The 24,687-nt window shown below is 34.8% G+C and overlaps 1 protein-coding gene across 1 annotated transcript; it reads right to left on the minus strand.

Moving 5' to 3' along the window:
• Window positions 1–1,205: 1,205 nt before the first annotated feature.
• Window positions 1,206–22,735, minus strand: LOC133520830 (mucin-2-like). Its single transcript, XM_061855509.1, has 6 exons — window positions 22,650–22,735; window positions 18,057–18,124; window positions 13,203–13,244; window positions 9,563–10,999; window positions 8,552–8,676; window positions 1,206–4,505 (listed from the first exon to the last, which is right to left on the minus strand). Exons 1-6 carry the CDS (start codon window positions 22,698–22,700, stop codon window positions 4,447–4,449), a joined length of 1,782 nt encoding a protein of 593 aa, XP_061711493.1. The 5' UTR covers window positions 22,701–22,735; the 3' UTR covers window positions 1,206–4,446.
• Between the last annotated feature and the right edge of the window lie 1,952 nt (window positions 22,736–24,687).

Genomic DNA, 24,687 nt, shown 5'->3' on the forward strand with positions numbered 1-24,687 from the left:
ATCTTTTATCTTATCTAAGCAGTTCAAACATCAAGATTCTTCTGGAACTTAACAAAAAGGCATGAAGCGAAAACATTCTTACCTTATTTCCCAAAAAGTTCTTGCGTAAACTTTGATAATATAAACTGAAATAAATGTCATATACTAAGAAAAAGTGACCAAGGCCTCCAGTGGAGCACTGGAGGCCCTGGTCACTTTTTAGGGTTCCGTAGTCAAATGGCAAAAAACGGAAGCCATATAGATTCGTCATGTCCGTCTGTCTGTCCGTTTATGTCACAGCCACTTTTTTCCGAAACTATAAGAAATATACTGTTCAAACTTGGTAAGTAGATGTATTCTATGAACCGCATTAAGATTTTCACACAAAAATAGAAAAAAAAAACAATACATTTTGGGGGTCCCCCATATTTAAAACTGAAACTCAAAAAATGTTTTTTCATCAAACCCATACGTGTGGAGTATCTATGGATAGGTCTTAAAAATGGTATTGAGGTTTCTAATATCATTTTTTTCTAAACTGAATAATTTGCGCGAGAGAAACTTCCAAAGTGGTAAAAAGTGTGCCCCCCCCCTCCCCCTGTTACTTCTAAAATAACAGAATGATAAACCTAAAAAAATATATGATGTACATTACCACTACCAAACTTCCACCGAAAATTGGTTTGAACGAGATCTAGTTAATAGTTTTTTTTAATACGTCATAAATGGTACGGAACCCTTCATGGGCGAGTCCGACTCGCACTTGGCCGCTTTTTTTCTTTTCTTAGTCATTTATTTCAGTTTATAATTTATATATGAATGAAATGAAATAAAAACAAATTAAAATATTTTCTGAAAATAATTTTAATTTATTCTAATACTTCTAATCGTTTGGATAATAATATCATTTTTTTCTAAACTGAATAATTTGCGCGAGAGAAACTTCCAAAGTGGTAAAATGTGTGCCCCCCCCTCCCCCTGTTACTTCTAAAATAACAGAATGATAAACCTAAAAAAATATATGATGTACATTACCATTCAAACTTCCACCGAAAATTGGTTTGAACGAGATCTAGTTAATAGTTTTTTTTAATACGTCATAAATGGTACGGAACCCTTCATAGGCGAGTCCGACTCGCACTGGGCCGCTTTTTTTCTTTTCTTAGTCATTTATTTCAGTTTATAATTTATATATGAATGAAATGAAATAAAAACAAATTAAAATATTTTCTGAAAATAATTTTAATTTATTCTAATACTTCTAATAGTTTGGATAATATATATAATAATAACAGTTTTAATTTTAATATCACTTTGTTTACCAAGGTACCTATCGTTTTTGTGTTTTCCCTAATAATAAATAATATTGTGTTTCCCCGTATTTACCCATATTAAATACATTTAGATACGGTCAAACTGGATGCATAATTATTATTTTTAGTAAATATGGTGTAATCACAAACCAATGGCTACGAAGAATTACAATGATGAAATTTTCCGTTTTAATTATTTCGTACTGAACCCCTAGTGTAAATTTATTCAATAGCGTGACTTGACGTTTGCGTTAAGTCTCACTTTGTATGGAATTTAGAAATAGCGCGCCAAGCGGAAAGTTTTAGAAACTCAAAATAACATACAAAATGAGACTTAACGCAAACGGGTACGTCACGTTTCGCTATCGAATTTTACACTAGGGACTTGTACCCCTAGTGTAAATAAATTCGATTTCGAAACGTGACGTACGCGTTTGCGTTTAGTCTCATTTTGTATGTGATTTAGAAAGAGCGCGCCAAGCGGGACGTTTTGGAAATTCAAAATCCTATACAAAATGAGACTTAACGCAAACGCGTTCGTCACGTTATGATGTCGATCAAATTTACACTAGGGGTACTGTTCACTATACTTAATAATTTAGGTATTTAGTACCCTAAGGGCCTGTTTCACAATATCCAAGTAAAGAATTGGGTAGCAAATAACAAATAAATTAACTAACAGATATTTTTTCTGCAAATTTAGCACTTTATCTACCAGTTAAGCTTATTTGAAGATTGTCAAACGCCAAGGATGACCTTATTCGTCAGATAAGTGGCAAGTAGCTTATTCAGGACTTTACTTGGACATTGTGAAACATGCCCTAAACGTACTTAAATAAAATACAATTATTGTTGTCTTCATGTGTTTTATATCATTTCTCTAGTAGTAAGTATATGATCTTTTTCTTGGATTTTTTTTGTAATGTTTTAGCGTACTATATGTGTTATCTGTCGTGGCATCACCGAATGGGTCCTACGAAAGACCAGCGCTGGCTTCATAGCTGGCATTATGCTGAGTTGGGTCCATTTTGTGATGCGCACTTGTCTTAATGTTCTGTTTTTAGGGTTCCGTAGCCAAATGGCAAAAAACGGAACCCTTATAGATTCGTCATGTCCGTCTGTCTGTCCGATTATGTCACAGCCACTTTTTCTGCTTTTGTTGCCTGTACATGTTCGTATGTTTGTGACTGTCACGAATAAATGTCAATAATTATCATTCTTATCAATTATAACAAAAAATATTTCATGTATAGCACAACCTATGACACATTACAAAATACAATTAAAATATAAAAATAAAATTATTGGAAATACATTAAATAACAAACAGCTACAAACATACTTAATATTATAGCTGAATGTGTTTTTTCATGTGGGAACACTGAAAAAAATAGATAGCCGAACTGGTTTTGTAACTTTACTAAATAACTAAACTACGGTTATAAGAAAATAAACTTTGCATAAATTTACAAACTTATTTTGTAGTGTATACCCAGTACCTGAACACTGATAGCTAAACACGGTTTTGTAACATATAACACATAGTTCGCAAGTCCCAATTTTTGTGTAAACAGTAACCAAAATTTTGTTACAGTTATGCAAACCATTTCTTTTAGTGAAGCAGTATGCAGTATTAGCAGTATGTAGATACCGTGTTTTTAACCTTCAAAAAGTTTATTTTCTAGTTCCATTTATACTCACAATAAATTTAGTAACATTCATTAGGCATAAGTTACATAACATTTAGATGACATTTCACCATTTGAGACAACAAATGCTATTTGAAAAATGAATCATAAAATATGCACATTAGCTATATGAATAAATCACTAGTTAAAATCGAATTACTATTTTATTCTTTTAATTTTAGCGGTTTTCACGTTTAAGTCGAGTCTTCACGGACTCGGACGTCATGGACTACCATGTGACCCGAGTTTTAAAAACAAATTAATTTATATAATATACACCAAAACCGGCTCAGTAGTTTTGACGCAAATATTCCTACATGCACAGACTACTTTTTAAATCAAAATCATTCCCGTATTTGGATAAAAACTTGTAGATACTACTCTAAGCAAAAGAACTTTTTCACGGGTCAATTTAAAAACAAAAATCTTCTCGGGAATAAACTTGCAAAAACTGCTCTAAACAAAGAACTTTGCTATAGGTCACTCGAATATCGTATACATATTTCAATTGCAGCTTGATAGTTTAAATTAGTTCTGATAACTATAATAAACATACCTAATCATTCTGTTCATTAAATGTTATCGTGCTCGATTTCCGTTTATTTCGATAACTTGACGAAATCATTTCAATTTGTAAATATATTTATCCTTTATGATTACCAACTTATAATACATATACTTACATATTTTAGACATCCCTTAGATTAACTTAAAAAATGATTTTGGTTACACTTCTAATTCTGTGGCACCGATCTATTATTTTAAGTTACTTAAAAAAAATTGTTAATTTAAAAATAATCCTTATCACGAATTTAGACTAAAAAAAACCATATTTGTGTCGATCTATGTGCTAATAAAATATAATATATGTTCGCGGGAATCTTCTCTACAAACTACATTATTCAAAAACTGACAGTAGAATCCGTTTAATTCGATTTCTTGAATTACACGCCATTTCATACTTTCGCCTGCCTTTCTTGTCATACACATTTTCATTTACGCGTTTTTGACGTGTCCTACTAGTTATCTTCCTAAGCGGAGTTTACTGCACCGACTATGAATGAATGAATGACACTAAAACAACTACAAATATACCATTTTAGAACACGTATTTTTCTGAGTATGTATGGTAAACACCTCGTTTTAAATAATTGCTAAGCTATACATAATCATTAATCACCTTATATCTATTAGTATGATCTAGCCGGTAGGCCCCTGTTTCACCACTCTAAAAATTGTGGACTTACATTAACAAATTATCCGAAAATTGCTCCTGACAATAAATATTCGTTGTCGTTACTTACCAACCCAGAAATTACCCAGAAATGAACAAGATATTGTCAGTGTCAATTGTCAAGTTGGTTAAACAGGGGCCATCTTACTTTATAATACCCTTGATGTTTGTATCAGGGTATCTCAAACTGGCTTTTATCTTATAATTCTTTAAACTCCTTCCTAACTAGGAACTACGCAGCAGTCGTGATGTGGTTGAGTGGCGTAGCCTCTGGGGCAGGCGGTGGTAGAACTGAAAAAAAAGTCATTGGTATAATTATAATATTAACCTTTTCAACGCCAAAAACCACTAAAACGGTCATCGTCTGTCGTGCCCGCGACGCCAATGACCATTAAAAAGGCTATGGCGGACGTTGTCAAAGCGACTTTCCTACTGTCAGTTAAGCTTCATATTCGCTCTTCACCAGTTAACTTTTTGGCGTCCATGGCATTTCTTGACACGTGTGGAAAAGCGATGAAAAGGTTAATTATTGGTATTATTATTAGCAACTAGTATTTTATACAATAAAGAGCTTTTTAGACGACTACCGTGTTTAGGCAACGAAGTTTGCTGAGTGGCCTAATAAAGGGAAGAGATTAAAAAGCTTGATTATATCACTAACTATAGAACCTAAATAATTATAGAAAACTAGGTAAGTAGCTCAATTGTCCGAAAGACATAGAAGCGTGCATAATATATGCATATTACTCATGAAATAGTCGGGCGTTGGTTTCTTTTCCACTACACCGTGGCGCCACGTGATTGATCAATTTCATTATAGTTGACGTCAGCGTTTGCTTATGAATATTATAGTAGAGCTGGGAGCCCATACATGAAAAGTACGCAATTATAGGTACCTAGTTTGGTATACGAAATCATAGTTCAGTCAGTCAAAGAGTACAAAAATAAATGTGTATATAACCTCACCACGTACAACAGCCATTGTAAAACTGGATTCAGATTTTTTATTTTATTTATTTATGTGGTTTGCCAACAGTTGTTACATCATGACATTCGTTCGGAGTAGAAGATTTATCTAAAGACTTAAGCTAAATGCATAACCAATTGGCTACTTGACAGTTTTTTGTAAATAATGTCAAACGATCTTGATTTTCCTGAGGATCAAATGTCTATATAGGACTCATGGAATTTAAGCAACACAAAGGTCAGAAATGAGAGTTAAAGTCTGACGCTCGCACTCGACGATTGAAAAGCCTCTAACAAAAGTATAATGTGCTGTGACGTCACATCACATAAGTCTGTCCTAAATGTATGGAAGATCAAGGATATTGCCATTTTGACCCTGAAATATTGCGTTTATGTACATACAATTTTTTTTTTCTATAAAATGTAAAGAATCGAATGGTACCATTTTTTTCTATTTATGAAAGATAAAAAAAAAGTTTTTTTGAGACTTTGGAGCCTTGTATTTTTATATAATCTCAATATAATTTTTTTAAATCCACTTTTTAGGGTTCCGTAGCCAAATGGCATAAAACGGAACCCTTATAGTTTCGCCATGTCCGTCTGTCTGTCTGTCTGTCTGTCTGTCCGAGGCTTTGCTCCGTGGTCGTTAGTGCTAGAAAGCTGAAATTTGGCATGGATATATAAATCAATAAAGCCGACAAAGTCGTACAATAAAATCTAAAAATTTAATTTTTTTTAGGGTACCTCCCCTACACGTAAAGTGGGGGTGAACATTTTTTTTTGATTCAACCCTACAGTGTGGGATATCGTTGGAAAGGTCTTTCAAAACTAATAGGGGTCTTCAACAAACATTTCTTGATAAAGTGAATATATTCGGAGATAATTGCTCCGAAAGAAAAAAAAAATGTGTCCCCCCCCTCTAACTTTTGAACCATAGGTTCAAAAAATATGAAAAAAATCTTGGAAGTAGAGCTTAAGAAAGACATTAAATGAAAACTATAGCGGATATGATCAGTTTACCTGTTTTTGAGTTATCGCAAAAAGTTTCCCCTTCATAGTAAAAAGACTTACTTTAATTAGGTACTGATTATGCAAATTTGCCTATTTGTTTAACTCGGGTGAAAGGTACCGTTTCATCCCTTGTTGTCATCGTTTCAATTTACTATACTTTAAGCTCCAGTTTAGCTTATTGTGACGGAAGAGTAACTACGGAACCCTACACTGAGCGTGGCCCGACATGCTCTTGGCCGGTTTATTTTATAATGGATGGGTCATTTTCTATCCATTTAACTAAATTTTGTTATAATATTCAACATGTGTCAAGTACCCAATTACAGACAAACACAACATTGTAACATTAAGCTTGATACAATTGATATACTGAATGGAGTTGTTCTGAGATTCTGAGATTTAACAACTTATCACGGTTTTAAATCTTGTGATCGCTTACGCTGATTGGCGCAAAATGAATAGAGCGCGAGCCAGGAACAATTTCCATGACCAATCGCCTCCCAGCTGAAAACTCGTGTAGTGATTAACGGCTAGGTATGATGAACCCTCGTGGACGTCAGCTGCCGCTCCGTTGGGTTGAGAAATGGCAGCCACCGAAACACGTAAAACAAAAAAAATCATCGCCTCCCGTTTGATACGTTGTCAAATGATAATTCAGATGCTGTTGTTAGTTAAAAAAAATCGTCAGCCGGTTATATCGCGGTGGTAAGAACATCAGCTGGTCGCATGAACAGGTAAAAAATAAGCGCTTTACCTTTTATAATAGCAATAATAAATCATGAAACTTTGCATGTAGCATTTCATCAGGCGTGAATGCCTGAAAATCCATCAACGGATTACGCAATTTACACATTACGCATACTTTGCCGCACATAAAGTTGTAAGGCGCATATTTTTTACATGTTCATTTTACAGCTGACGGTCATTCCACCGCGATAGACCCGGCTGACGGTTTTTTTTAGTTTAAAACAGCATCAACAACAAATACAACAACATCAACGACAAAGTATCAGCCGGGAGGCGATGACTAACGAAATATGCCAGGCCAGCAGGCCCGCGATCTAGAAGTGAAAGTCGTGCGTGAGATGCGCTTCAATCACCGAGACGATCGTCAAGGTCGAATCAAAACCAGTTCAAAACCAGAATAAATGGTTCAATTAGAATCGTTCTTCTGCTTAAACCTGGAATTTGTTGCGCGAGCACACGATATACAATGAAATGTGTGTTTTCAATTGCTTTTATACACCGTGTTTTTATTGAATTTCGTTAACTTCGGGGTATCGGTTAGTACGTTTAAAGAAACTAAATGGCATAGTTAATTTTCAAAAAAAAAAATATTTTTTGTTTTTTTTTACTATTTTTATTTTTATAAAAAGTGACTAAATGCTGCATATAGCGTTGTTGTAATACGGGCATTACATTTAACTCAACCAAACAATTGAAAACTGTGACATATCAATGTCATTTCGAACGTCGATCGTCCGAGATAGTACTTACGTTTAGTAGCAAATGTATGAACTCGCACTAAACACTAATCAATATGTAAACAGGCCCTAAGGCAAGTGTACACGCTCGTAAGGGCCTTATAAGATAAAAATTAATGATTGATTATCTCCGAAATGGAGTTAATTAGAATATCGGTGTCTTTGAGAAAGTTACTTAATTTAAGCTCAGGAATGCACCCTCGAAATTAACGCAAATCAAAAAAAACACGCTGTATATGTTGGGGCGGTACGGGTACCATTAAAACGGTGAGAAAATAAATACTAACCTAATCTAAAAACTGATTGCTCATCAAAAACAAACTAATTGCACTGCAAATCGGACTTTTTGAGGGACGATTATAAATATTTATATTTTTACTAGATTTTTCATTAGTGATCGAATACCGGTAAGGTTTGTGTGATGAAAAAAGATATTTGTTCTTGAGTCATGGGTGTTTTCTATGTATATTAGTATAGTTCAACCTTTGCTTAGTTTGGGGCTAGGTCGATCTGTGTAAGACTGTACTCAATATTTTTTTTCTGAGGTGATAAATCAACTAAATGTAACACTTCGAATATATCCATGAATAAGACCGATATTAGAATATTTTTGGACAGGGTTAAAATACTGATCATTACCTTCAAGTACCGTAAGATAGCATTAATTTGGCCCTAGAGGGTAACTTTGGCATTTAGTAAAAACTGAGGCTTTATAATAATATTGTAATTATGCAACATCGTCATTTTGTTTTGTATTAGACCTATATGTGATGCCTATGTGGGCCAAAGTTACACTCAATTGTAAGGTATGCCAAGTTAATGATGTTTTATGTACAAACTTTCGCGATTTAGATGAAAGGTTTACCAAATACTTACCATAACTGTTGGCTTGATGCCTAGTGTATATCATATAGCTGATCCAGATGATAATAGCAGCTAACAGGAGAGACAGTGCCAGGTATCCGTAGACACTATAATTTATTTTCCGCCCATCGTCAATTCTGCAAAAGACAAACATTAAAGTTAAACCAAACATGACAATGAAAATGACGATTCCAAACAATGTTTTATAAAATTCGTTTAGATTTATTTTTCATCGTATGGCTTATCATTACTGATCATAATTTGAAGTAAATAGCTAAGAAAGATGCAAGTTAGGGAGAATAGGATAAAATATTTACTATGGGCCAAAATATTACGTTTATTGTACGGCTATTTTGACCATAATAATGGCTAAAGTGGCATATAAATGTCAGTACTGCCTTACAAATATCAAAAAGGTGCCATACAAAAACCGACACCGCCTTACAAATGCCTGTTTACTGCCATGCAAATGTCGTTTTCTTAGCGTCCATACCACATATGTCATATACTAAGTTCATACTAAAAGTCTAAATCAATTAACCCAATGTGTAACCCAATGATGACTTATAATTTAGAATCAGGTTAATTTCCACCTATGTTATTGTTAAATGTAACGGCCACTATTATAGATACGAAAACCAGTCGCTATTATAATCCCCTAAATTCGCCTATTTTCATTACTTGTTTCGGTTTAGGGATGCTATATGTATTAATAATTCGAAAACAATGTTTAAATAACGAATATTTTAACTTTCACTGAATCAAACGAAAAGGTAATCCGCCACATGTTTCGTCATTGGACAAAGTAATCCGCGCAAACATCGTCATGACCCTATTATGAATTAATACGAACGCAAACCATCCATCCTGCACCAAGCCTGGCCCAAAAGTTCTCATTATGGAAACTTGTTGGACCAGCCAAGAGATCATTATACTTCTCTCGTATGCTTTCTTTTGTCTTTCTTTCAATGTTCTTGTTGAACATAAATTACTAATAGCCTAATCCAGTAATTAACTACTTACCCAAGCTTATCAGCAGATGTTCCTTTATTATCTTCCGTGGTAGTTGAAACAGATTCCGTTACTGTAGTCGGCTTGCGTCCTCCCGGCTTTGTTATCTTAGATGTTTTATCTGGAGTGATTGCTTCTTCCTTTAGTGTAGTTGATGGAGTCACGAATGAGTTATCCGTAGTTGGTTCTGCAAGCATGGTAGATTTGGGTCCTATCGATGTAAGAGTGGTCGGTGAAGTAGTTGGTCCATTACTATTTGTTTTAGTTCCCGGTTTAGATGTGACTACAATAGATGTAGTTGAATCCGTTGTTGATAATGTGTCTTCTGCCGTCGTCAAAGTTCCGGAAGAGGTTCCGTCCACTACAGTTGGCGTAGTTGAAACTCCACCTTTTGTGGGAGAAAAGCCTGTGTTAACGGGTATACCAGAAGCAGTTTTTTCTGACGTAGTTGTTGCATCGGATTCTGTCGTTGTTATTGTACTCCCGGGTTCATTAGTAGTAGCTTTTTCTGACGTGGTTGTTGCATCGACTTCTGTTGTTGTTATTGTACTCCCGGGTTTATTAGTAGTAGTTTTTTCTGACGTGGTAGTTGCATCGGATTCTGTCGTTGTTATTGTACTCCCGGGTTCATTAGAAGTAGCTTTTTCTGACGTGGTTGTTGCATCGACTTCTGTTGTTGTTATTGTACTCCCGGGTTTATTAGTAGTAGTTTTTTCTGACGTGGTAGTTGCATCGGATTCTGTCGTTGTTATTGTACTCCCGGGTTCATTAGAAGTAGCTTTTTCTGACGTGGTTGTTGCATCGACTTCTGTTGTTGTTATTGTACTCCCGGGTTTATTAGTAGTAGTTTTTTCTGACGTGGTAGTTGCATCGGATTCTGTCGTTGTTATTGTACTCCCGGGTTCATTAGTAGTAGCTTTTTCTGACATGGTTGTTGCATCGACTTCTGTTGTTGTTATTGTACTCCCGGGTTTATTAGTAGTAGTTTTTTCTGACGTGGTAGTTGCAACGGATTCTGTCGTTGTTATTGTACTCCCGGGTTCATTAGTAGTAGCTTTTTCTGACGTGGTTGTTGCATCGACTTCTGTTGTTCTTATTGTACTCCCGGGTTTATTAGTAGTAGTTTTTTCTGACGTGGTAGTTGCATCGGATTCTGTCGTTGGTATTGCACTCCCGGGCTTATTAGTAGTAGCTTTTTCTGACGTACTTATTGCATCGGGTTCTGTCGTTATAATTGTGGTCCCAGGTTCATTAGAAGTAGCTTCTACTGATGTAGTTGTTGCGTCGGGTTTTGTCGTTGTTATTGTGCTCCTGGGTTTATTAGTAGTAGCTTTTTCTGACGTAGTTGTTGTATCAGGTTCGGTGGTATTTGTAGGTTTGTTTCCTGTTTCCGGATCGCTTTCTTCAGTAGTGGTGGTGTATGCCGCAAGTTCGGCACGAGTCACATATCTGTAACAAATTTATGAATAACATTTTTATACTATGACTTTCTTACATTTCAAGTGGCCTTTTTAATGCTGACTAACTTAGTGAATTAAATTTTAAGTTTTTTGTATGAAGTGAAAGATCATGAGGTACAAATATTCTAATATTATTCGGTAGGTAGGTACAAAGTTTTCAGTTAAAATATTTGGAATTTTCATGTTTATGGTCTATGTTTAAACATACTTTTTTCGTGAACAAATCATTTTTAAAGGATAATGGGTTTTGGATTCGTAACCTAACATTCTGTATTGCTGATGTTAATTATAACCGTGGCATCCATTTTATTCTGCGCTTTTCCTGTTATTGAAATGAAACCAATCTATAATGACTAAAAATACCAAGGTTAATAAGTTTAGTCCATGGAATTGGTACATTTTACCTAACATCAAATGAGGTAGTTCTGTTTTTTTAATATGTTGGTAGTGATAAAATAGCAAGTTTTCGACCTCGAAAGTACTTGGTATCATTGTAAAATTATGGCAAAAGTCACTATGCACACTTCCAGGAAGATGAAATTTGCAATATAGTCTTAGTGAGCCAAATAGTTTCTACGGCGTCTCAAAGGTTTGCAGAATTTTTAACTAACTGTAACAGCAAAAAAGGTTGTACCAGCAGTTGTGGTTGCAGGGAAGCAGGACTCAAATGCTCAGCTGTTTGCAACTACAACAATGGCCAATCCTGCGAGAATATACCAGACCGGAGATGTGTGCCGACATTGAAAAACCATTCATTGATAATCCACCATCAGATGATGATTTCGACTTGCCTGATCAGGTTGACGAAGAAATGCTACCACATACGCTGGGTGCGAAATAAGTGTTGTGGATTCAGAAGACAAGCGTGGTATATCAAAGATATACAAGAGATGCGAGTTATAACAAGTTCCCTCACTCGAGGTCGCAAACTTGGATTTGCCATTACTATTTCATCACTAATAACATGTATAAAAAACAGAACTACCTCATTTCATGTAGGGCAATACCTCTTCTTTGGCACGATTTCCATGTATTAGTTAGGTATCATGGAAACATACTCGTAATAATGACAGGACGTGACATAGTTGTATAGAAAGTCGGTTGTTCTGTTAAAATTGGGTTCATTTGTGGCAGCAGTGTAGGCGAGGTGTATTTGACATCCGAGTTTCAATTTAGAGGTCGCGGATACATAATCCTGGCTAGTACCAATGCGTTTATTGGAACTGATGTACGAAATATTTCGGTGAAGGAAAGCATCGCGAGGAAACTTGCATACATCCGCGAAAATTTCAAAGGTGTATTTGAAGTTCCCAACACAGACTGGGCCAGCGTGAAGGCTAAAGCCCAAAGCCCTCTTGCGCATGAGAGGAGGCCTGTGACCAGTTGGACGTATATAGGTTGAAATATTATTATGTATTCCCGCAATTATTGGGATGTTATCAACAGACTGTCAAATACCTGTAAAGCCGTTTGAGGTAATGGCTATGCCAATGAAATGCACGAATAGGCATTGAGATAGGTACACAAACTTCCCTTCTTATTACGCGCTTTTTTTTTCCCTGGCTTTCCCCTCTTGTGTTTTGGCAGGAGGGATTTTGCTAATGACGACGTTTTAAGACGTACCACGCACGATAAGCATGTTCGGTGTATGATAAATTTTGGTTTGGTAAAAGGACTTATGGTAGGTACCTAAACGCGCTTATTGTTTCTTATATTGCTGTCAAACTCGCACAGTGACATTGACAACCGGCATCATGGAGGGTATAGGTAAAAAACTTAAGTAAGTCAACTGTTGTATGTAGTTGTGACATGTTCGAATAGACATTTCTTTTGTTTGTGTGTGTCTTTTAAACATGTATTGTCTATTCGAACACGTCACAACTACATACAACAGGTGACTCACTTAAGTTTTTTACCTATACAGCAATATTATTATGCGCAGGAAATATAGATATTAACGGGTGAGGCAGTGTACGAAGATCTATCCGGAAAGCGTCTCTGTCTAATTAGTTTTGATTTTATATGATTTATTATTTTATAGACCGATACTAGTTTCGGTAGGCGTTTTCAAAAAACGATTGGCATTTTGCTATTAGGAGTCCCAAAATTTATTTTTTGGTCTACCTATGTACCAGCAATTCGGAGCGGTCCATTCAATCACCGTTTTTTAGTAAATTGGTAAAAAAACTTACCCAGCAGCTCTGCAAACTGCGTTCACATCCATGTTTATTACCCTGAAAAGAAAAAGATTTATTTAAATAAGCATTATACATAGCATTTTAGGGAAGGGAGGGAAGGAGGGGACATCTTTGCCCAGCAGTGGTACTCTAAATTAGGCTAACTAATAAAAATTGCCTAACAAATTTTAAGAATGTCACTAACAAAGTAAATTATTTATAAGAACAAAAACCCGACTATATAGTAAACCCCCCTATAATGGAACAGGCACCAGTAATGGGATGGTATAGACAAATCCTGTAAAACAAGTATTTACCATCAGTTTTTAATCGCTGAGAACATTTTACCATAAACAAGAGTCAAAGAGCTGCTTCAGTTTAATTTTTCATTCATATTTGTTAGTTTGAAAATGAATGGCGCCATACATCCCATGACTGGAGCAAAAAAACACAGTTTTAATTGGTTAATAATATTGAAACCAATTGCAGTAGCTTTCATTAAATACATAAAGGACGAATTGGACATTCAACTTTTAAAGCGTAAAGCGGTAGAAATTTCACAAGTGTCAGTGAAATATCAAAAATACTCCAAATTTTCTCTTAAATGTTCCATAATTGGTGACGTTAACATAACACAGGCATTTTGTACACATATTTAATGTCCTACCCTGTTAATGACATTAAATATAAAAAAATCCGACTGCTACGTTTATCTTTTAAATGGTCTATTCACTATAGCATTCATTTGATACGCATATTGCTATGGAAAAAGCTAAAGAAAAAAACCTTTTTAGGGTTCCGTAGCCAAATGGCATAAAACGGAACCCTTATAGTTTCGCCATGTCCGTCTGTCTGTCTGTCTGTCTGTCTGTCTGTCTGTCTGTCTGTCTGTCTGTCTGTCCGAGGCTTTGCTCCGTGGTCGTTAGTGCTAGAAAGCTGAAATTTGGCATGGATATATAAATCAATAAAGCCGAGAAAGTCGTACAATAAAATCTAAAAATTAAATTTTTTTTAGGGTACCTCCCTTACAGGTAAAGTGGGGGTGAATTTTTTTTTTCGCTTCAGCCCTAGAGTGTGGGGTATCGTTGGAAAGGTCTTTCAAAACTAATAGGGGTTTTCAAGAAACATTTTTTGATAAAGTGAATATATTCGGAGATAATTGCTCCGAAAGAAAAAAAAAATGTGTCCCCCCCCCTCTAACTTTTGAACCATAGGTCCAAAAAATATGAAAAAAATCGTGGAAGTAGAGCTTAAGAAAGATATTAAATGAAAACTATAGCGGATATGATCAGTTTAGCTGTTTTTGAGTTATTGCAAAAAGTTTTCCCTTCATAGTAAAAAGACTTATTTTAATTAGGTACTGATTATGCAAATTTGCCTATTTGTTTAACTCAGGTGAAAAGTACCGTTTCATCCCTTGGTTAACAATTTACTATACTTTAAGCTCCAGTTTAGCTTATTGTGACGGAAGAGTAACTACGGAACCCTACACTGAGCGTGGCCCGACATGCTCTTGGCCGGTTATTTTCATATGCAGGCGCCAATTTATAAAATTAGCTTATGTTACCACCCATAAGTCAAAAACCGTCCAGCCGTTTGGTCTGTACGGCGCACATACACACGCACACGCACACGCACACGAAATTTGATTTGACGCACACGAAATTTGATTTGACGCACACGAAATTTGATTTGACGCACACGAAATTTCATTTGACGCACACGAAATTTCATTTGACGCACATTTATCATGAAACAAAAATATACCTATTCAAATAATAGTCCCCTGCACGAAAATGTTTGTGTTTTTGGCCATAGTTGGGCGGTTATATACTCGTTTATAGTTCGTTTTTTTTTCAGCATTAGAAAGAAGGTGAGGTAAGTGATCTTGATGTGTTTTTTTATTATAAAACATTTCTGAAAAATAAGTCACAGCAAGTAACAATTATAAATCATATATAATTATTTAAATAATTGTCCTTTCATCAAATACTATAAAATATTTTTTAAAAGCGTTTTTAATAATTTTTAATAAAAAAATGTCAAGAAGGTTTACCTTTTTTCTATTGCTAAAAAAGGAAGTATATTGTTTAAAAAATGTATAGCATTTTGGCATAGAACTATCTGATCTACTATTGAAATAATATTAGCCACCCCTGCTGCACGAAGATATTTGAGTTAATTTTAAAAATTAACTCAAATATAAAATATCACATATATAAATTGGACTATAATAATTAGGTAGTTTTACGGTAAGTACTCATTTTCCAGGAACTTTTAGTGTAGTGTTTGTTAAAACTGAACACGTGGTGCGATATGTGATATGACTCAGTAAGTATTATCACGTTTTTGTGGTCAAACTTTGTCGTTCATGTTTTATTTAAATCTAAACCGTAGGTAACGACCAATATTTGTTTATACCGGTAACAACATAAAGCTTATGGCGCCATCGCTTGAAAATTTGCTGCCATACCTTTGGCCTTTGATCTATTAGATGGCGCCACTTTATGATATTTAACTAATTTAAGACATATCAGTAAAAAAATAAGGATCAAAGTCAAATGGCGTTCTAAAAGTTATAATCATGTGTCGAAAGATGACAATTCAATTCAATTCAAATATACTTTATTCATGTAGGCCTAGCAACAAGCACTTATGAATAGTAAGACAGTATTACATATAATTATCTTAATCTAATTATCAGAGCAATTTATTGACGTTGTAAATATTATTCCATATATAATACTAATGAATATAATTCATAGATCAAATTTAATACTAAAACTTTCACAAAATATAGTCATACAAAAAAAAATGTATAAAAAATACTAGTCTAGATTGTTTCTAGAATAAATTCTAAATGTCAAACAAATATAGTAAAAACAACAAAGGAAATACATGCATTGGAATATCCATTTCATCATCATTATTCAAATATAATAAATAATTAATCATTTCGAATCACAATTAATCCCACGTTGTTTTATCATTCATCTAGTCTTGTGTGGTATAATAAGCTTTAGAAATAAGTTTACGCTTTACATGATTCTTAAATTTATTAATTGGTAACTCAGTAATATGGTTTGGAAGTTTATTATAAAATCTCACACAATTACCCATGAATGATTTTTTAATTTTATGGAGCCGAGTGAAGGGCACGGCGAACTTATGTTTATTTCTAGTATTAATATTATGAATGTCACAATTTTTCTTAAAATATGCACATACAGAATATTCTCATAAATGTATTGACAGTGCACTGTCATGATGTCAATTTCCTTAAATTTATCTCTCAGTGAGTCTCTATGGTTCATTTTATATATTGCTCGAATAGCCCTCTTCTGCAGAACAAAAATGGTATTTATATCTGAAGCACCACCCCACAGTAAAATACCATATGACATAATGCTATGGAAGTAACTAAAATATACTAATCGAGCTGTTTTTACATCAGTTAACTGACGGATTTTGCTTACTGCAAAAGCTGCAGAACTCAGTCTATTCGAAAGAGTAGCAATATGGGGACCCCACTGGAGTTTAGAATCTAAAGTTATACCAAGAAAAACTGTACTATCAACTAATTCCAATTCCTCATCCTTCACAATGACACTTGTTTTTACATGCCTTACATTACTAGTGACAAACTTAATACATTTAGTCTTATTCTCATTTAACAATAAATTATTAACATTGAACCAATTTACTACTTTTGAAATAGCATCGTTTACATCATTGTAAGCTTGTTGCTGTCGTTTGACTTTGAAAATAAGTGAAGTGTCGTCTGCAAACAATACTATTTACAATTATATAGTCTATTTAATCTGATTTTAATTTTCATTTGAACTTGATTTTAATTGTGATATTAATTTAATTTATATATTATAGTAGTTCATTATTTAATAACAATTTTAATTAATTTATTTATTTGTGACTGATTATTTATTTAAAATTAATGTAATAATTATACTGTGGATACTAAGTTACTAACATAGTCTTAAAGAAAATTTGTAACTAATTTACATATATGGGTATAATACCTGAAATAAATAGTTCAATTCAATTCAATTAAAGATTTGATTGGCTAATATAAAATTCTATGTGTCAATCTCCTAGCGTGCCATTACAATATTTGAAGTTGTCAAGCTGCGCGCTGTTCCGCCACATAAATAATAGTACTACTGGGTGAATCAACTTTTTTTGTTTTGTTATCCTGTCCCGTTGTCCAAGGGACAACAGTGGCGTCAGTGGCACAGTTTGTTTGAAGAGACGTTGTATGCGGTTCTATTAACATGCTTAGTAGGGGGCCCATTATGGACATTGGTTATAACGACCACAAAAACGCAAGTTTAATACATTTAAGTACCATAAAATCAGTATTTCAATGAACTTTTGTCCCCTGGACAACTAATCGTAACCATGGCAACGAGTGACGCTAAAAAGTTGATTCTCCCTACTGTACAGAAAGGAAACTTCCTACAAAACCCAAATTTGACAGCGATTCAGGGCCGAATCTTGTTGTCCCTTTCTAATGTATGGAACTATCCTTTTCGGCTATTTAGGGTTCTCAAAATTCATGTAATTATCTTATCTGTGGTTGTGCATGCAAAGTGTCGTCAAGTATTGCCGACCCTAATTTGCTCAGAACAATGCTGAGCTGAACGGAGTCGACAACGCTCGAACGCTCTAGTTTCCTCCCCCTGGTACCGTCGCTCGGGGCACAATTCCCGTGGGGTAATTTTTGAGCTATTGTTGTTGTTGTTGCTGTTGTTGTTGTTGTTGTTATTTTGAGTTCGTTGTTTTCTTTCCTACATTTTGTGACTTTTGTCTCTTGGCATTATAGATTAAAAGCTAGATAATAATTTAGCTTACCCGACTTTCACCCTGGTCATTGTAACGTTGAAAACTTTGTCATCTTTGGGTTCAGGTGCAGCATGGACCTGCAAAATAATTAAAAACTTTTATTGACTGTTTAATATGTACAAGTTGTTAACAGCAAAACCACGTTGAGAAAAATAGATATTGCGGCATATCATGGATAAGTAATGTCATATTTTACAAGTCTGAATGAGTCCCCATAACACTGTTAGTGATAAAATGTTCACAAACTTTTAGCAATGTTTCATGTTTATTTATAGCTGCAATTCACAGTAAACAGTGTATTTTCCTGTAATCATATACATACATTATAGATACATTAGGGTGGATCAACTTTTTACCCGGCTGCCATGAAAAAGAGTCACGGTCATAAACAGCAAAGTTTTGTTTGCACGGGTCAAACACATTTTAGAAAAAGGTCATTTCTATGGTTACAATAAAAGTTAAGGACTCTTGTACTGATACTCTCTGATATCTATCCCGTTTTTTATTTATTTGAATCTCAAGTACTGAAAAAAAATGTATCCTGCCTGTAAGGGTGCTGCGTAAAAATTGGCTTTAAATTCCCTTGATAAAATGTGTAACACTCGCACAGTTGTAACCTCCTACTTTTTAGTTGGGCTTATTTTAAAAATAGCTTAACCTAAGTGTATTTCTGCTAAATGAAATGTAATTATCTTAACATAAAGTGATATATAATGTAAATCGATTAACTGAACTGTTTGACGTGTGAATATGTTATATTTATAAATACATCAATTAAAAAAAATTCACATGAAAAAATCTGTACCTGTGTATTTTATTTAGATTGCAAATTGAACTTTGACTGTGATAGTACACTTGTACATTCATATGATAAAAAAAAACATTATTTTAGCGGTTTAGTATTTTTGCAACACGTCGGTGGCAAACAAGCATACGGTCCGTCTAATGGTAAGCAACTCCAGAGGTGTTGCATGCGCTTTGCCGACACGTTAAACTGCAGCAATTGTGTTATTAATGTTTTAATTTATTTATTTTATTTGTGTTGTTCTGTCCTGTTAGCCGGGCGATATTAGGAGCATATTGTGAGAAGGAATATTGTACTACATTTTATACATAGGATATAGTAAGTAGATGACTCATCATAGAAAGGGCTTATAACTACCATAAAAATGTAGCTGTTCCAACCATGACAGTGTTATGTTGTACTATTTAACGAAATAAATGAATATTGTTTTTTTAATAAAAACAAAGTTTTAAGAGTGACCCATATGACCGTAACTGTGACAACAAGAGACAAGAAAAAGTTGACTCACCCTTGAGCATAACTTTTTTAAAGGACGTTAAAAATCGTTTTTTTAGCGTAACGTGATACCACAAGTTTTAAGGCAAAGTTTTCATCTTAGAGTTTTAATTTAAAAGTCTAGTAAGTTTACTTCAGAATCAAAAATTCGACATTAATATATTTGACCGAGCGTTAGTTTCAGCTTGGGCAAAATTGTATTCGTATGAATAAATAAATATTTGGGGTCAATCATACACAGATCGACCTAGCTCCAAACTAAGCAAAACTTACCTATGGGTACTAGGCGACGATAAGATAAAGATAAAGATAGTTTATTATTCAAGTAGGCATATTACAATGCGCTTATGAACGTCAAATAAAGCTACACCGGCTCTAACCCTACGACTCTGACCCGAGAAGATTTAAATCCCCCCTCAATTGGAGGAGGGTATCGCAATATGGACCGGCAAGAAACTCGGCGGGACACATCTTTTCAAAACATTACATGTTATAATTAACATGCATTAAATAAGAAATTTAGATTACTATAGAAATCATGCAATTACATACAGTAGCTACTTTTCTTTGTAGAAACTTGATAAAAAAGATATATATGTCATATCAAATCATACAAATACGTAGCTCTTTCAGAAAACATCGAAATCTTACAAAAGGAAAAGAAAAATAAAATTAATAAAGAGATGAGAATATACATTATATAAGTCTTTCAAAAATAGACTAGATACACATTTTAGAACATTAAAAAGTGCTAAATAAACACACGTGCTGCGATATACACGCATCAGCTCCAAGAGCTGCTAGTGTATCAAATAAATAATAATAATAATAATAATAAGTCTGATAGATTGCTATACCGTATAGGTAGATTAGATACGTTAATATACATACAGAACACCCATGACTTAGCAACAAATATCTATGTTCATCACACAAATAAATGGCCTTACCGGTATGCGAACCCGGGACCATCGGCTTCATAGGCAGTGCTACTACCCACTAGGCCAAACCGGTTGTCAGAGATGTCCGGATGTTCTCCTCTACAAGTCGCAATTCTCAACTGTTTCTTGTGAAATTTCGTGAGCAGATTTGATACCTTTTTTTTAATACGTCGGTGGCAAACAAGCATACGGCCCGCCTGATGGTAAGCAGTCTCCGTAGCCTATGTACGCCTGCAACTCCAGAGGAGTTACATGCGCGTTGCCGACCCTAAACCCGCCCGCCCCCCTCGTTGAGCTCTGGCAACCTTACTCACCGACAGGAACACAACACTATGAGTAGGGTCTAGTGTTATTTGGCTGCTGTTTTCTGTAAGGTGGAGGTTCTTCCCCAGTTGGGCTCTGCTCTAGAACTGGAATGACATTCACTGGCTGTGCCCTACCACACAAAGCGAGATGACATTCACAATGCCCATACCTCTCTTACCTAAATAGAATTTATTTATAATATTTGTCGATACAGTTTTTGGAGATTGTTCAACATGTCAACACTAGCTTTCGCTCAATTCATGTTTTTGTCCGTGTAGAATTCGTTAAAAACTGTCAACCTCATTTTCACCTCTTTAATGGTTGACATTCAAATAATCAGGCGGATGCACCGGCGCGAGACATCTTCCGCGATCTCAAGATTCTGCCTTTACCCTGCCTATTTATTAACCAAATAGCAAGATTCATGCGCGAAAACCTTGATATGTTTAATTGCAGGGGCATTAACACCAATTACAACCCCCGCAATAATAGACACCATAATAGGCTGGTCACCGAAGCACACAGGCTTGCCAGGTTAGAGCGGTCCGTGTACGTTTTACGCCCCCCCGTTTACAACCACCTGCCTGACACTATAAGAAATGCAACTTCCATCGCGGCGTTTAAAGTCAGACTAAAAAATTGGTTGTCGCAAGAATTATTCTATAATTATCAAGATTTCTTCGATTTACCTATAAATATTTAAACCAAATACATACCACAAGAATATGCATGTTCCCGGATTTGCATTTATTACAATTAAAATGTATGAAACTAATGTAATTAATTTATATACTAGTGTATAAATATTATTAATATTGTGATATTTAAAATGTGGTGACATGTAACTCTGTTATTAATAATAAATTTCATTTCATTTCATTTTTTCATTTCATTTCATTTCATGAAATGCTTTACGAGGCAGATTAAATTTAAATTAACAGGAGTCCATTTTTTAACGAATTAGTATATTTGTACTGACTATCAGCCAGGCGTTCCATCCAGTGGCCAAGATGACGAACTTACTGCTTTGGCGCAGTGACCCGAAGTGGATCTTGGCCTCCGACACCAAAGACCGCCATGCTTCTCTGTCCAAAACCGTTTATGTCCAGTCGAAGGTCTTAAGGTTCGGTTAAGATGACGAACGCTAAACGAAAAGTAATGATGTCTCGGGACGATTGTCACTTGACTAGCTCCCCAGGTCATTCTACCTTTTTTTGCGCTATGTCCCGGCTATCCTATTTGCATATTTTCAACATCATGATAGGTACATTCGTTAAGAGGAATTTGTATTAGTTGCAATTTTGCCATACTAACGCTCTCGACTGTTTCCTCCCTGGATTTTTAACCTAGAGCAATGATTTTTTCAAATAAGATCAATATCATCAATATCTGTACCGCTATTTAGTTTTTTTGGATTATTTTATTTTGAAGAAACTTACAGCGCCTACAAAATTTCAAAAACGGCTCAATTGAATTGGCTACAAAAAAAGGCGCATTATACAAATATGACAGCAAATATCCTAAAGATCAAAACATAGCGCCATAGATTATTTCTTCCTCTTGCAGTTTCCGACATTTCATAATAATTGGTTGCATTTTGGAGAAGGAAACAGTCGAGAGCGAAACCTCGATTTTTGAGTTTTTTGCGTGGGAATTTTAGTCCGAGCTGCAGTTGTCCTTATCGCACGCACGCACTCCCGCCCACCGCAGCGCGACAGAAACATAGCTTAAAAAATTCGAGATTTAAAAAAGATTTGAAAGTTGCTCTTAAAAGCAGATAACTACTAAGAAAAAAACGGGATAACTAAATTAAAATAAATAAATACTCTTATCTTCTTACAATTAGAAAACGTAATCTCTAATATTACTTATAAACTATTTTCTATTAACCTTTCATTATTTGCAATTAAACATATAGTAAAAAATCTTAGATACAAACCTCGAGAAAAATCGATCTCAGCGAAAAAATGCAAAAAAATAACTATAAATTCAGTCACGATACTCAACATCCTTATCATACAGAAATAAAAGGCTTAAATATTAATAAATACTCACATTTTTAGCTCCAAAGTAAAGCACTGTAAACACAACCGCCCACATCTTCATTTCTTAATCCAAAAAAAAATAGAATTAAATTCTTTTGGCCGTTAACTTGAAACAAAAACAACTTGTAGTACGAGCGGCTGAAATGCAAATGGTCAATGTGTGTAACTGGAACCATGCTCTGTGGCATACCGGTTACTGAAACTGCCAGTGTTAACGGTAAAGGGAAAACCTACGCGGTTTCCTGTTGAATTAGATAAAATTCGGTTTATAATTAAATAGTGAACTAATACTAACAAAATACTGCTAAATTATTTTTCCAAACTTGCAATGAAATGTTGACATGACTTATTCAAATTAGGTCTGGAAATACTACGTACGTGCGATGAGTGAAGATGATATGTAAAGGAATTTCATACAGCCTTTCACACCTAGGCCTGTAAAGCAAACATCTTTTGTTTTTAAACGTTAAATGATGACCACGTCTTGGCATTCAACTATCAAATAGTAGTAGATTCGTATTTTTTTAACAAATTGACTACATTTTGAAGTTTGAGAAAAGCACTATACAAAACATTCGGCGAGAAACAGGATTGCCGGCCGCGTATCCCTATTCGCTTTCGCTACGCTCAGCCGCCTATATCTACTTGGCCTGCAACCCCTCATTTCCCGGCCTCAGTAGTACTATACCGTTCATATGTATTGTGGTAAAAAATCGTGGACTCAAAGCTCAGTCGTGCCGTTTAGAGCAGAAAAAATCATTTTCTACAAACGAAAACGCAAAAAGTTCACTAATAATTTTATCATGATACTTATCATACAGAGGCTAGATGTTAAAATGGCGGACCAACTTGCAATTTTTCCCTTTTCTTGCAACGTGCTCGAAGAATTGTATAATGCACGTTTTATTTTTCATAGTGTGTTTACATTTAATATTTATTATAGTAATCATCATCGTACCTTTTTCCGGTTGCATTTAAATCTAGAATATCTTCGGTTATCTAATTTTAAATATTTTATTTATATGTATGCAATTATGCACTCGGTAGAAGGAACTTTTAAACTTAATTAACATATAAACAACATTTATTGCATCTGGGGAAAACAACACGGAAAACAGTCTGAAGAATATTTCATAATTAATAATCATCGAAATAGATTATATTAATTAGTTTTAGGTATTTATTGTTTTTTATATTGTACACTAACTTAGATGTAAATAATAATAATTGTTGTATGTACTAACACTATATGGGATTAGTGCCCGAAATAAATGATTTTCAATTTCAATAATATAATTATGCTAGTAGCTAGTAGGTATGTCTACTAGATAAAAAGCTATTATATTTCTTTCAAAACCAAAAATGTACGTAAACATTTCAAACAATAATTACCTACGTAATAAAAACTAAACTAAAGTAGCCTGAATGAAAGTAGTACCGTAAATCGTGCCCGGCTCAAAAGCCCCCCCCTCCCCCCAGTATGCTTGCAGGTAGAACTATATGAATGTTATTTTGGTAATTTCTGAAGCTATAAGAAGCCGACTTGATAGGGCCGACATGTACAATGGTATAAAAGACCTATAAAACAATAAATATAAATAATAAAAATCTCCCACTGAACTGCCAAGGAAACCTGTTGGACGTAGAAGTACCTTGGTAGAAGTATAAATCTAGTATGTCGACGAGGGTACTTACTATAGTTGGGACAGTGTTGGCCGAATGTTAATTAGAATTGATCAATAACCATTAGAAATTGTAACCGTCCGTTATGTCTTACGGTTCAATTTGTAATGGTTACTGGTCAATTCTAATTAACATTCGGCCAACACTGTCCCAACTATAGTAAGTACCCACGTCGACATACTTATACTTATGTTAGGTCACCGACTGTACGACCAAGTGCGGGAATCGGCGCCCCCTTGAATGATATGAGAAAGAGTTCTCCTGTACTAGTTGCATTCCAGATAATATTCGATTCTAGAAAATCACAGAATCAAGGATTCCTAACCTTTCCTGTGAAGTTTTCGCCCCAAGACTGTCTGACGGAC

The sequence above is a fragment of the Cydia pomonella genome, chromosome 8 (genome assembly GCF_033807575.1).
Source record: "Cydia pomonella isolate Wapato2018A chromosome 8, ilCydPomo1, whole genome shotgun sequence".
Taxonomy (NCBI): domain Eukaryota; kingdom Metazoa; phylum Arthropoda; class Insecta; order Lepidoptera; family Tortricidae; genus Cydia; species Cydia pomonella.

Bases quoted from the DNA above. Each gene is read 5' to 3' on its own strand.
- LOC133520830 (XM_061855509.1), bottom strand. From the start codon at position 22,700: ATGAAGATGTGGGCGGTTGTGTTTACAGTGCTTTACTTTGGAGCTAAA. The intron at 18,125-22,649 runs GTGAGTATTTAT...ATTATTTTGCAG, and splicing joins TTTACTTTGGAGCTAAAAAT to GTCCATGCTGCACCTGAACC. The intron at 13,245-18,056 runs GTAAGCTAAATT...TTTTCTTTTCAG, and splicing joins ATGACCAGGGTGAAAGTCGG to GGTAATAAACATGGATGTGA.